This window comes from Ciconia boyciana, chromosome 5 (genome assembly GCF_034638445.1).
Source record: "Ciconia boyciana chromosome 5, ASM3463844v1, whole genome shotgun sequence".
Taxonomy (NCBI): domain Eukaryota; kingdom Metazoa; phylum Chordata; class Aves; order Ciconiiformes; family Ciconiidae; genus Ciconia; species Ciconia boyciana.
In genome coordinates, this window is record NC_132938.1 from 70,688,178 (window position 1) to 70,701,207 (window position 13,030).

General features: G+C 40.3%; 1 protein-coding gene across 1 annotated transcript in view; it reads right to left on the reverse strand.

Annotated features, from left to right (window-relative positions):
• Positions 1-6,297, reverse strand: part of IL15 (interleukin 15) — a 28,599-nt gene extending 22,302 nt beyond the window's left edge. Inside the window, exons 1-3 of the mRNA XM_072863411.1 lie at positions 6,186-6,297; positions 4,583-4,664; positions 3,736-3,768 (exon numbers count right to left, since the gene is read on the reverse strand). Coding sequence (XP_072719512.1) covers positions 3,736-3,768; positions 4,583-4,664; positions 6,186-6,297 — 227 coding nt within the window. The remainder of the gene's footprint in view (positions 1-3,735; positions 3,769-4,582; positions 4,665-6,185) is intronic.
• Between the last annotated feature and the right edge of the window lie 6,733 nt (positions 6,298-13,030).

Here is a 13,030-nt window from a genome sequence, read left to right on the forward strand (position 1 = left end):
AATGAGCATAACTGCAGGCTCAAAGCCATAGTCCATTAAATAATACTGTGTTGGTCTGGACATGTTAATAGAAAAATTTTTGAAAAAGTAAAATCATGTAGTTATCCAGATAGCTTCTGTAGGCAATTGGAAGTCACAGGAGTCATCTCACTATTTTTATGTAGCTAGCTATTTCTAACAAACAACTGGTTAAATAAGCAAAATTTCAGAGCAATTAAGGACACAAAAGCGTACAAAGCATACAAATCAAGGTTTTCTGTCTTTGCTGAAAAGTTTGCTTGAAGGTGTGACAAGGAGACATGAAGAAACACATACTTGGGATTCAAGAGAGAGGGAAAATACTTACCCACATAAGAATTTAGCTAAGACATACAGGATACCAATTCTACTTTTGCAAAGAGTATCATGAGAAATAAAAGGTCTGGTGCATTGTGTTATGTTGCAGTAGAAACAATTACTTTCGTAGCAGTCTGTGCTTTATGATAGTATAGACAAGAGAACTGACTGTAAATATCTGCATGGCGAATGTCTTTTTAATATATATCTGTATTTATTTTTTTATAACTAACAGAATTCATTTGAAATAACTGCTATTTCCATTGCTGTTTTTCTTTAAATCAGTACATACTGATTTATGGCACTGTGAGGTCTTTTCCTCCCGCCTCCGCTCCCCCACCCCCCCTGCAGGATATCTGTTAGAAACCACTGGGGTTTTGTGATTGTAGTCGATCCAACAAAATCCCATGTTCCCTCCAAAAGGACTTCATGAATCACTTGTCTTGAGCTGAAGTGAAACTTCTAGATTGTATTTAGGGAGGGAGCTTTGTTTTCTTCAAAAGAAGAAGCGCTAATACACTTCCGTTTGAAGCTGCTTTCATTTCAAAGTAAGTTGCCATTCTGACATTTTCCTCTCTTTCCTCCAGAAAAAAAGCTGTGAATAAACTTTTCCTGGAGCAACTTCATTCAGGAAAGCATTATTTCTTGGCTCGGGAAAGTACCAGTGAAAGCTGGGAAAGAACAGTGGTTCACAATAAGGCTGTGCCAGATAGTGATATGATAGCGAAATGGCTACATGGCATGGAAAGGAAGCTTATTATCATAAAAAATCCACTCAGAGACAATCTAGAAGTTAAAACAGTATACCAAGGAGATAGTTCCACCTCAGGGCATAGTTTACTACTAATCCCTGGCTCACCACTTTGATGGGGACGGATCAAACACCAAGGCTGTGGATTAGTAGATTACATCAGTTAAGTGGATACTGGAATCTTGGCTTACAAAATTTTGCAACGCGTGGATGACAGATGGATTGGCACAGTTTGGATTGCCAAGCTACATCAAGACCGTTAGGACTCCTGTCTGCACTGCCCTTCAGGTCTCGCAGTCCATCTGCATAATATTCCAAGGCTCAAGCATTTTCTACACCCCGCTACCCTGCCCCTGATCCAGTTGCCAGAAAAAATGGAGGGAGGATCTCAAGAAGTTGTAGAATGACTAAAAAGTTTTCTGCTGGGAGGTAAAAAGGAGTTCACAATGGTTAATGATGAGGCTAATTAGTAACATATAGATGGTGTCTGCCTCAAGTGCCTGAAAAACTTTCCCTATGTGACACAATACCAGCAAAGCCAAGGGAGGGGACTTCCGCAGTGGCTGGGAAGCAGAACTGCTGAGACTTTGTTGTCCATGCAATTTCACCCCTCCTGCCAGCTGAGCACAGCATCGAGGTAGTCTGCAAGAAAGCTAGAAGTTGAAGGGTTTTATGCAGCTGTTCCTTTAAAAAACACGTTATGATGCTGCATTAAGCCTTTGTCAAATATAAATGTTTTTTACCGGAAGAAAAACCCACCAACAATGCCAACCTTCCACCATGAAGTTCAGCCTATAAGAATAAATATTTCAAACTTCGCTGAATGTAACAATGCAGATGTAGTGGGCATGCCTGCAAGTACTGAGGCCACAGGTTTGAGTTAGTCTATGCTACAATAAACACAGTATTTTGGCTGCTGTCCTTGACATACGTGCAGAAAGGCAAGTAGCAGAAAAAGAGGTGGGGTTGTCAGTGATTCATCATCCTGCAGCCTGAGTGGGGGAGAAGCACACGGTTTTTCTCAGCATGTCATTAATTTTAGGCTGTAGGGCTTTTCTGGACAGGAGTTTTAATTGGAATATTCTCCAGCAGGACCAATCATTTCTGCAGTTACTCCAGCAGCTGTTTCTGGATGTTCCCGTGTTTCTCAGTACTGTCTTCTGACAATTTTCTATGCCTCTCTCTTTTTTCATAGAGGCTTCTCTCTTCTTTCTGTTGTCTGATTCCTCTTCAGGATACGATAATTGAATTGATCTTACTCTACAGACATGGATGATGAGCAAAGCAGGCAAGAAAAGGAATATTAATCTTTGTATAGAGATTTGTCTGTTGTTCTGAAATGGAAAATGGTCCTCTCTGTGGAAGAGACTTTGTTATCCTCAATCAGAAACCAGGGAACAGAATGTATTAATATTATATACATTTCTCCTTGGCAACAATGATAAAAGTTGTATTTTTCATCAGGTTTGGAATGTCTGTTCCATGGTTTTCCCCTTTCTTCCTGCCACCATCTGGAAAACTTGGAGAGAGAACACATCTTCATTCAGCTTTGCAAAAAAGGCCTGATTCAGGCTTAAGCTGTTGAGTTGACTGAAGGACTGGAGATGTTGGAGCGAGGACAGAACAAGGCAAGTCTGCAGCTTACCGTAATACTGAAGGAAAGCTGTAACTTAGAGGCATGTCTCCAATGGGCAACTTTTTCAGAAAGGAAATAGAGCAGCACTCCCCTGGATTGCTTTTGCTTTTCTTGGAAGTTTCTCACATAGTGAACATGTCCACCCTGTTATAGCCTAAATATCTCACTTCCCAAGATGATATAATTAAAACTTTTTATGCAGTAATTCACAGAAATGCCCATTGAAGTTGCACCCTAATTTCCATGCTTACCTCTAGTTTCTTTCTTTTTAGGACTTTGATAAATTTCCACTCTTATACTGAAGAGTTATATGGTTGGTGTTTGTCTTAAAAATAACTTTGAGGGGGAATAAAGGGAGTGAATATGCCTGGAGCTTTTTTGGAGGCTTTCATTTGCCCAGCAACCTTGGTAGGCTCACAGTACAGTGGGATAAATCTAGTTTACAACTGGCTAGATGATTACAAAGGTGTAACGAAATACCACATATGAAACTTCATTCAAACGTGAGTATGAATTAGCTAATAAAAGCATTGAAATTGTGTTCCAGTTATAGACCTAAAGTTGATTGTGTTAAAACAAAAAAAAAGTGCTTAATGTATTGATGATGAAAAGGGAGACAGGAGAGAATAGTGGAAACTGAAAAGGCTTCACTCTCAATGGCATTGTGTTGTCCTTCACAGAATTGCATATCCTGAACACCAGAAGTCAAGGGTTGTGTGCAGCGAGTTTTAGTCCTTCAGCAGATAAATAGGCCTAACACTTACTTTAAACTGGCACAGAGTTTCATTGACTCAACTGAGTAAGGAACAAGGCATTTTAACACCTTTCAGAGAAAAGAAAAGAAATTAACAACCAGCATCAGGGCTGATTGATGTCATTTTCATGAGTGAGTGAATGAATTCTACGTACTGGTGGCATTTCAGTGATCTTTTTAAAAGTGAATTTTGGTATAATTAGAATGCGAAGAAAATATGAAGATAAAGTAAATGCATATGTAACTCCACAAACATACCTGACAATACGTTTTAGTGAAATGACCAAACCACTTCATTTTCTCTGAAAGACATAGAAAATTAACAAATATGAAATTTTCCTCAGGTCCCCTGATGTAAGTGAGGGAGGGAATCCTCTAATCACAGCCTTTGAACTTTCAAATTCAGGTGGAGAACCTTACGTTAGGAATAATGAATCAGCTAACGTGTAATTTAATCTAAACTTGTAGTTTCAAATCACATGGTAAACTATTGTAGAAACTTTTAAGATAACAAAAAATTCTGCTTGTACTAGTAGCTGTTAGAATCAGTGGAGCAAGACACTGGGTGAAATGTACATGTCCCCCCCTTTATTTACTTTATGCTCATTTTTATGTTAATGTTGTTATGTTTATACTAAACATAACAACATTATGTTTGTTATGTTTCTATTAAAGATTAATGTCAGGAATAAACTCTTATTCAGCAACCTCCTTAACAACGACCTTCTACGACACCACTTAAGAGCATCACACAGCCCACAGGTTAGCACTGGACAGGAGCTAGTTCAGTGCATACAGAAGCACCCTTGGGTACACTAAGGATAAGTAATTATTTGTGAGCCTGTAGATTAGTATCTTCTTTGACTGCTTCCCCATCAAGTTCCCAAGGACCAGCTACTCTATTCGAACTTTTTGTTTATGGCATCTTTTCTTCTAGCATATAGAGATAACTTATAGCAAAGTGGCCAACAGACAGAGATTCAGTTACTCAAAGTCCTTTTGGTAATGGAAGGCTGATCTGATTTCTGGAAAACAGACTGGGAAACTTTGTTCCTAAATTTCTGGTAATGTTGTAACTACCTGTCTGTTCTGCAGTGAGCAATACCTTTTTGAGCTGATCTCTGGAAACTGTTCTGAAACGTCTAACATTATCAGAATATTCTTAGTTAGCTTTTGTGCAGTAGTTTCTAAGACAGTATTTTATATAAGTAACCTCTGTTAAAAATAAGTGAGAAGATAGCTCAACTACAAAAGCATCATCCAGTTCAAATCTTTATTGATGACTAAAGATTTAAAGGAGAAAAATCTTTACAAAACCATTACATAGTGCACAATAATATATTCTCAGTGGATGGAATCCACTCAGCTTTTTTCCTCATAGTAGACTATTCTACCATGGTTTACTATTTTCAACTTATCTGCACTTTTTTTTTTTCTTTTAACAAGCACAACATAGATGGTAATGGCTATATGTTACATCTGGTTTTAGATACTAAGCCCTATTGGGAAGGATGTTGTCTTTTTGTTTGTACCCTCATAGCTGCATCATTCACTGTATATAAATACAAGAAATAGAATAAAATGATTAATTTAAGAGATTATAAAGTAACAGCATAAATGCCAGACAAATAAACTTCACATACCTTTAAAAGGGGTAGTAGTACAGTTGTATTTCAAAATGTTAATTGGCTTTGGAAGCAAACAGAATCGCTTCCAGAAGACATGAGACTTCTTTTAAGTTATCATGAAGGAGCTTAAAGAGGGAAGTTATAAAAGAGACAACATTACTGTGACCAAAGGGCAAAATAAGCTTGCTGACTGAGATAGTCACACAATCCTATGTCTGCATCTTGCTACATGAGTCATGGCTTTTTGTATTCTTTAAGGGCAGTAGGGGAAATACTATAGTCAAAACAACACTGGCTGTATTTGTATTTGAAATGCTCAGCATAAATAGAAACTTATTTGCTTGTGATTCATTTGATTTTCTTACAGGCTTAGAAGAGTAAATAACTTTAACTTGACTCACGTGTTACAGGCGATCATTGTGGAAGAACTAGCATGCAGTAACTTGTACCTGCTCAAGACAGCAGCTCATGACTTGCTCTGTCATTATCATATATCATATCTTCAGCACCATCTGAGAAGTGCCAGGACTTGCTTTTTTATATGAGAACATGGGCAGGAGGCTGAAAATGTAGGGACAAAGGCTCAGGGAGTTATAGTCTGGTGTGGAGAGATGGAATACGGTGCAGAAGAAGGTAGAAGTGTAGACCAGGAAGAAGGAGGTGTAGAATTGGGAACACTATAACAAGGTATAATTTTGAAAGGCCTGTGACAAGTAGGTCCATGCAGTAGTCTAGATCACAGTACTAGCAGACACCTGAAGCTAGCCAACAAGTGGAAGATACTGTGATCTCCTAAGAGTGATCTTTTATCTTTTACCCAAGTCTCCCGACAGAATACAGACAGCAGAATGGTAAGGAATTAGATAAACACAAGAAACAAACCTTATAATGAGTGACTCGCAATACATGACAGAGATTTGGATATGTGAGTTAGCTATGCTATATTCTTCACCTGTCCCATAAACTGCTGCTGTCTCCTCTAATCCTCCCAACTTTCCACCCTGTCCTAAGCAACAACTTCACTGCCACAACTAGCATGGAGACCACTCAGACAATTCCTGTTTGGCTTTTCCCCCTTACCTGCATATTTAGGCAGACTGGCTTTGCACAGGGACCTATCCATCCACAGTGCAGCACGTTGGCGGGGAATGCCAGGTGGGATGGGGCTGCGGAGGCATCGTGGAGGTGCCATGGTGGCCGGGGTATATGCACGGTGCCTGCCTTGGAGCCCCGCTGCAGTCCTCGCACGAGTGAGGGCCCACAGCTGGGGCTCTCTGCTTCTCCCTCCATGGCAAGGTACCATGCAGTCAGCTCTCTGCTCTGCTTGTTGCCGTGGGACAATCAAGTGTTTGAAAGTGGGAGAATCCCACCTCAGGCTGCCAGGGCCCTCAGCAACCGGCCCCGCTGCCCAGGAAGGGAGCCCACCTGGAGGAAGGGAAGGAATGCCCTGCCAGCGCGGAGCTGCGTGCGAGCCTGGGGGGTACTGCGTGCCGTATCCTAATGGCTTGCGGGTTATAATGAGGTCATCTGGCCACGCCGCATCCTGGAAATGCAGCTGATACGGAACCACCCAGAAAGCCTGTTGGGGAGCTCTGAGCAGCGCTACAGAGGCTGAGCACTTGCAAGGATTTTCCTCCCGCATTAAACACCCTTAAGGGTCGGGGGTTATGGCCTTGCATGTTGCAGAAGGTCAGCTAGGCATAGGCATTAAGTCTGGGCAAGAGGGAAAGTCTGCCAGAACTTGCTGTGCCAGGAATAAACTGTGAAAAACACAAATGTGAAAAAATCCAGACTTATTTACTATGTAATTCTGGTACAAGTGAAAAACAAGGAGTGGAAAAAACAAAGCAGAAAATTATTAGGGTGCTAGTGATCTCATCCAAAATATTGGAAATGTTCCAAGCCTTAAATTTACTGTATTAGCTAGTTTTCTTGTTGGGCTGTAAAATAACATTTAAAGCTTTGCTGAAACGTCCCAAAATGTCGTGTTGTTTAAGTGACGCTTACCTGACTCTCCAGCCTGCTCAGTGCTCTAGCAGAGCTCTGTGTTGGCCGTGCCATCCCCAGCATCCTTCCCGCTGGAACGTTACTCAGAACAGAAGCACAGACTCCGGATCAGGAAAGTACATTGTGGGACCTAGAAGTGGAAAAAATAAGTATCTATAATGTTGCAATAGAGTTTTGAGTGGCCCTCAGCCCATCTATTAAGAGCATTCAAAGCAGGAAGTTGCTAAAATTTCGCAAGTAACTTTTGCAAGTCCCCTTTAAATCTTCTAAATTAATGGAAAACACAAGACACAGACTTTTTAAAAGGATTATTTTTATCTAGATAATAGAGACCCATCTTTGAATGCTGCAATATGAGGGGGGTTCCCCCTGGAAAATGTATATTGTTTTTGTGACTTCCAATAACAATCAGAAGAGAGGTTTTAGCCCAGGTAGCTGGTATTAAAGTCATTAACATCAGTATAATTCTGTTTTTTATAAAGGGCTGAAAGAGTTCCCCTAATTACTACAACACAGCATGACAATTGCTTTTAATAGTTGCCTTTTATGTAGACACAATATAGTCCAGCTATGCGATTTTACTTTTGTTCTCCCCTATTTTATAAAATAAATTAGAAGATAATAAATAAGGCAAACAATATGGAGCCAAGGTCGGGTCAGCAGCAATCCACTATCCCACCTCCATTTAAGCAGTGTTTTCATAGTAAGGATCGTGGCAACTGTCTAACCAGCTCATTCCCCTTTTTACTACCTGTTGTGGTTTAGCCCCAGTCGGCAGCTAAGCCCCACGCGGCCGCTCCGTCACCCTCCCCCCCGGTGGGATGGGGGAGAGAATCGGAGGAGCAAAAGTAAGAAAACTCGTGGGCTGAGATAAGAACAGTTTAATAATTGGAACAACAAAAAAATTGTAATGAGAAGGAAAACAACAAGAGAATGAGAGAGGAACAAAACCCAAGGGAAAAAAAACCCAGATACAACTGCTCACCACCCACCGACCAACGCCCAGCCCATCCCCGAGCAGCAATCGCTGCCCCCCAGCCAACTCCCCCCAGTTTCTATACTGAGCATGACGCCACATGGTATGGACTAGCCCTTGGGCCAGTTGGGGTCAACTGTCCTGGCTGTGCCCCCTCCCAGCTTCTTGTGCACCCGGCAGAGCAGGGGAAGCTGCGAAGTCCTTGACCAGTGTAAGCACCACTTAGCCACAGCCAAAACATCAGCGTGTTATCAATATTATTCTCATACTAAAATCCAAAAGACAGCACTATACCAGCTACTAGGAAGAAAATTAACTCTATCCCAGCCGAAACCAGGACACTACCTTTTTACAGATGACACAATGAAACCTAATTGGAATGTTTCCCTTCTCTTTTAGAAACTTTTTTTTTTCCTAGATTCACTTTCAAATCTTGCAAGTGTTGAGGTTGGAGAAACAAGCAAATTTTTTTCAAACAACCAGTTTTGTATTCATAGCAAGACCTTGAAGAGATACAGCAGCAAATGATGAAGACATGTTGACAGAACAGTTTATTTGGACATTAATATTAGTATTTTTTATAAAAGGAGTCCCAATGCAGTCTGCAAGAAAATAAGTTTGTGAAGGAGGCTGCCTACGGAAGTTGTGGAAGCTCCATCCTCAGAGGTATTAAAAAATCAACCAAGCCTGGAGCAACCTGCTCTAATGTTGAAGTTAGCCCTGCTTTAGGTGGGAGGCTGGAAGAGGTCACCTGTAGATGTCTCTTCCAATGTAAATTATTCAATGAAATTAGGCCTTGAATTAAAAAATGTCATGGAGGAGGGAGGCAGAAATATGCAAACACACACAGATGTGTGATTGCATAAGCATTATTTTCTTAGAAAATTAAATTAAACACTGATAATTTCAAAGATGTGGGCTGGGAACACAGTCCTATTTCTAGATATGTAAAGGGGCTATTGCCTACAGTTCTGTTAGGGCCTTCTGCAGCGGGGTCTCAAACAATAAGACTCAGTTTCAGTTGCTTTGAGTTTGGTCAAGCTGAAATTGTTAGAGCTGAAATTTCCTACACTGAATTACTTACTCAGGCTAGTAATTTTCTTTTAAGTTCCATCAAGAGTGTTTCAGTCATTTCCAAAAACAAATTAGCAGAAATATGCATTTCTTTCATATAAATAAAATGTTTATAACCATTTAATTAAAGCTATGCTTTTTAATAATGTGTTCAAGTTTGGCAGCCTAGAAAACCTGCATAAACTTGGCCAAGTTTACATGGCCATGAGTGGCTTAGTTTACATAATTGCAGAAGAGATTTGTTGGCACTGTGTAGTTGGTCTCCAGCAGTCTCTTCACAATGAACATATTCCATCTCAGAGCTTCAGAGGGAAGCAGAACTCTTTGTATAAAAAACAGTTTCCTACAGGAACAGTGTGGTGAAGGCTGAGGAACAGAAATCAGTGATGCTGCTGGTGCACAGCAGTGGAATTTGAGTATTATGACTGAATGGAGAGCACAGCAAAGAATTAAGACAGGGAATTAAGACAGGTGAAAGGAAGGAGGAAAGGTTGAGTGTAGCAGAAGTGGGAGAATTCATGAACACTAAAGCATATTCTTCTCAAGAACTTGAAACTCAATCCCATGCTCACTGCCTTCCCATGAATTCATAATTTTAAAAAGGTATTAAATCTTTAATCACAGTATGATGTAACTTTTTCTCTCACAGGATTTATGAACAAAATGGATTCTGTTCACCAAATGGACCAAGCTCCTGAAAAAAACCTGTATAAATGTCCTTATTTGAAAAATGAAGATGTGTAGAAGAGGCAGAAGATCACAGAAAGAAAAGCATGGGTTCAATGACAAAGGCAGCTGAATGCAGCCCCGAGGAACAGAGTCCTGTCCCTGCCTTCATCTCACCGTCTACCTGTGATTTGGGCAAGTTCCTTAACCCAGATTTTTCACAAGTGATGATCATTTTCTGAGTTCCCTCCTACAAGAAATCTTGACTTTAAGTTGCTTTGTATATCTGCCCTTAGGATGAGATGCTTCATGCTCCCCAAGCATATATTTCTAGTCCTTATAGTCAGCTAGCTCAGATGCAGGTTTCTCCAGTGTAGATGCTACAGTTTGGAGAAATAAGTGGCCTCTACAGAGCTGAGTTCAAAAAAGCATTGAGTTCTCACAGCTGCAACAGAACACATTGAGGGCTATATGTGAACACGGACAATCCTAGAGAATGCTAAACAATCTCTTAAAAAAACAAAAATCCGTCTCCAGGTATCACATACTGGACCCAAAATCATTAGGTTCTTCCAATCTTTTTCCATTTGTAAAGTAAAATTCCTATTTTCTTATCCTTCAGGACTTTTGGGAAAAATGAACAAACTCATGTTCAAGAAGCAATTGGATACTATACTGATAAGTGCCATAAAGGGGGGGTAAAAAAAAGATAAAATTAATTATTCTGGATTTACAACATGGTGCAAGGAATATGCAGCAAATCAGACATGGGGCCATACAAAGAAGAATACATGAAATACAGAATATCTGCTTTTCCTGATTTTCCTGGTTTATATATATATAAACTAGGAAATATATATATATATTCTCACCAGTGTAAAATCACATTTCTAGAGCCCGTGTAACTAATTACTATAAGATACAGTGTAAATAAGGCTGCAGACCTTTTTTAATTAAATAAAAAAGATTTAAATTTAAATAAAATGAGTGAAAGAAAGCTGTAAGCAGCGAGGCAGGATGTAAACCCCAATCTGATTACTTTTGCCGTCACCAGCGTCCAGTGCTGGTCATCGCAGGGCAGGTTTACGCTTGGAATCCCCAGGCTGAGAACAGGGACCAGTGCAATGCCAGGTGGGCTCCCGGTGCCACCCTCCTTCCCATCCCCTCTGCTGCCCAGCAGTGATCTACGCTGCATGTGGCAGCCCTGAGAACAACTAATCATGTTAACTCTAGTATCAGAACAAATCTAACCTCAGGAATGTGAAACACTCTTTGATCTATTTACACTTCCAAGAAGCAGCATAAAGAAAAACTCCACCTAGCAACTATAGCATTACCAAAGTACACTAGCAGGAAAACAAATCATACTTTTTGTTTCTCCACCACAGGGTACAATAGATGAGCCTGCGAGAGTTCCTGTGACTCACATTCCCGTGATCTTACAAGCACACTACATGCACTCAGTTTTAACAGATATGCAGATGTCTATTATTTTAAAATACTTTGACACAGCATAATATGACATTCAAACTGAGGCTGCATGACTCAGGAGAGAGCCAGTATGGCTTATACAAACAGATGTAATTAGTTGTTTTGGAACAAGCATGCTTATGTTGATACATTTTGCAGGTACAAGCAGGTTGGTGGCAGTAACCAGCTGCAGCTCTCAGATGTCAGGCACATAGATTTCCGTGTTCCTGCAATACCTCTCCTCAGTCCTGGAGGGTCAGGTAAGGTTCCTACTTCCCCTTGCAGGAAGACAGACAGAGACACTTTGTCACTTGCTGGAGATACATGCAGGCACCACTGGTACAAGTGCCATAATTCTTAATTAGCCAATGCAGCATCAAAACAGGCCACAGGGTTCACGTCTAATTTTCCATCATGTTGGTTACAGATGCAGTATTATGTTAATAATAGTTAACAACATATTAACAGTTAATATGATATTTAAGATATGTGGAGTGAAACCTTGTCAATGTTGTTATTCCTTTCCATAAAATGGCTCTTCTACTGCACGAGCTGTTCACAAGATCATTAGCTCAGCAACTGCATTGTCATATTTTGTATCTGCACAAACAGGATCTGTGGCAGACCTGACATCACCAATGAGCCCAAGTCCTTTCTTCAGCAGAGACAATAAACTTCTCCACACTGTCCTTATTGATAGCTTAAACTCTAGGGAAGAAAATTACTAAGCACTTGACGTTCACAGCCTTCTGGCAGTCTACAGCCAGGGAAAGGTGCAGAGGGAGCCGTTTTTGGCTAGCAGTTTAAAATATGGCGATGCCTCTACTCAAAAATAAATTACAGCCAGTAAATTTGCTTCACTTGTATTTTTATTTACAAAAAGGCACCCTAAAACATTTCATAAATTCTAGTCATGGGTGGGCTGGTTTAGCAACTTTGGTATAAGATTTTTTGAACTGTCACAGAGCCAACCCTTAGTCTACAGGTATTTTTATAAAGCAGGCTTTTAAAAACAGTTCCTCAGTGGGTGAAAAAATCGGCCATTTTTTGGTAAAGAAAGTTTAAGCATTGGCACTAGAGTTAATTGATAAACTATTAAACTGTTAAATTGTAATTTATAGCAGCTATAATGGCAACAACGTCTGAGTCATCACCCTGTGCTGCCACTAAAGACATACCTCATCTGTTATAGTATGAAATACTGTAAGATGGTTTGTAATGATGCATATATCTTGTTACCTGCTGATAATAACCTATCAGCAAGGACAACAGTTTAATTATATAGTACATCTCCTGCTGGCTTCCAAATATTTCTGCTGCTCTTCACTAATTTCTTAGCCAAAAAAGAATCAGTCTCCTTATTTTACACTAGTACATTAATTTATGAATGGAAGACAGAAAGCTTTTATTAGATGCTGAGGTGCCTGAATTCTTTGTGTTGTCATCATTGATATAAAAATCTAGCCCTAGCTGCCCATAAATCCTGATGGACAGTGGAGAACAGGCCCCAGATCAGCTAAAGGATGTGGAGGAAATCCCAGACTAGACCTCTCACAGAGATGTGCAGAATATTATCTCAAAGGCGGCACTCAGCCCTGGCCAAGTGGGATCTCAGCTTACACTGATACAGTACAGGCAGCTTGGGTGAAATGTCTTCTCTTATAGTCCTTCCTTCAGGTTCATTCTGAGCATGGGATCAGAGCACCCATCTTGGGAACAGCACTGGCCCAGC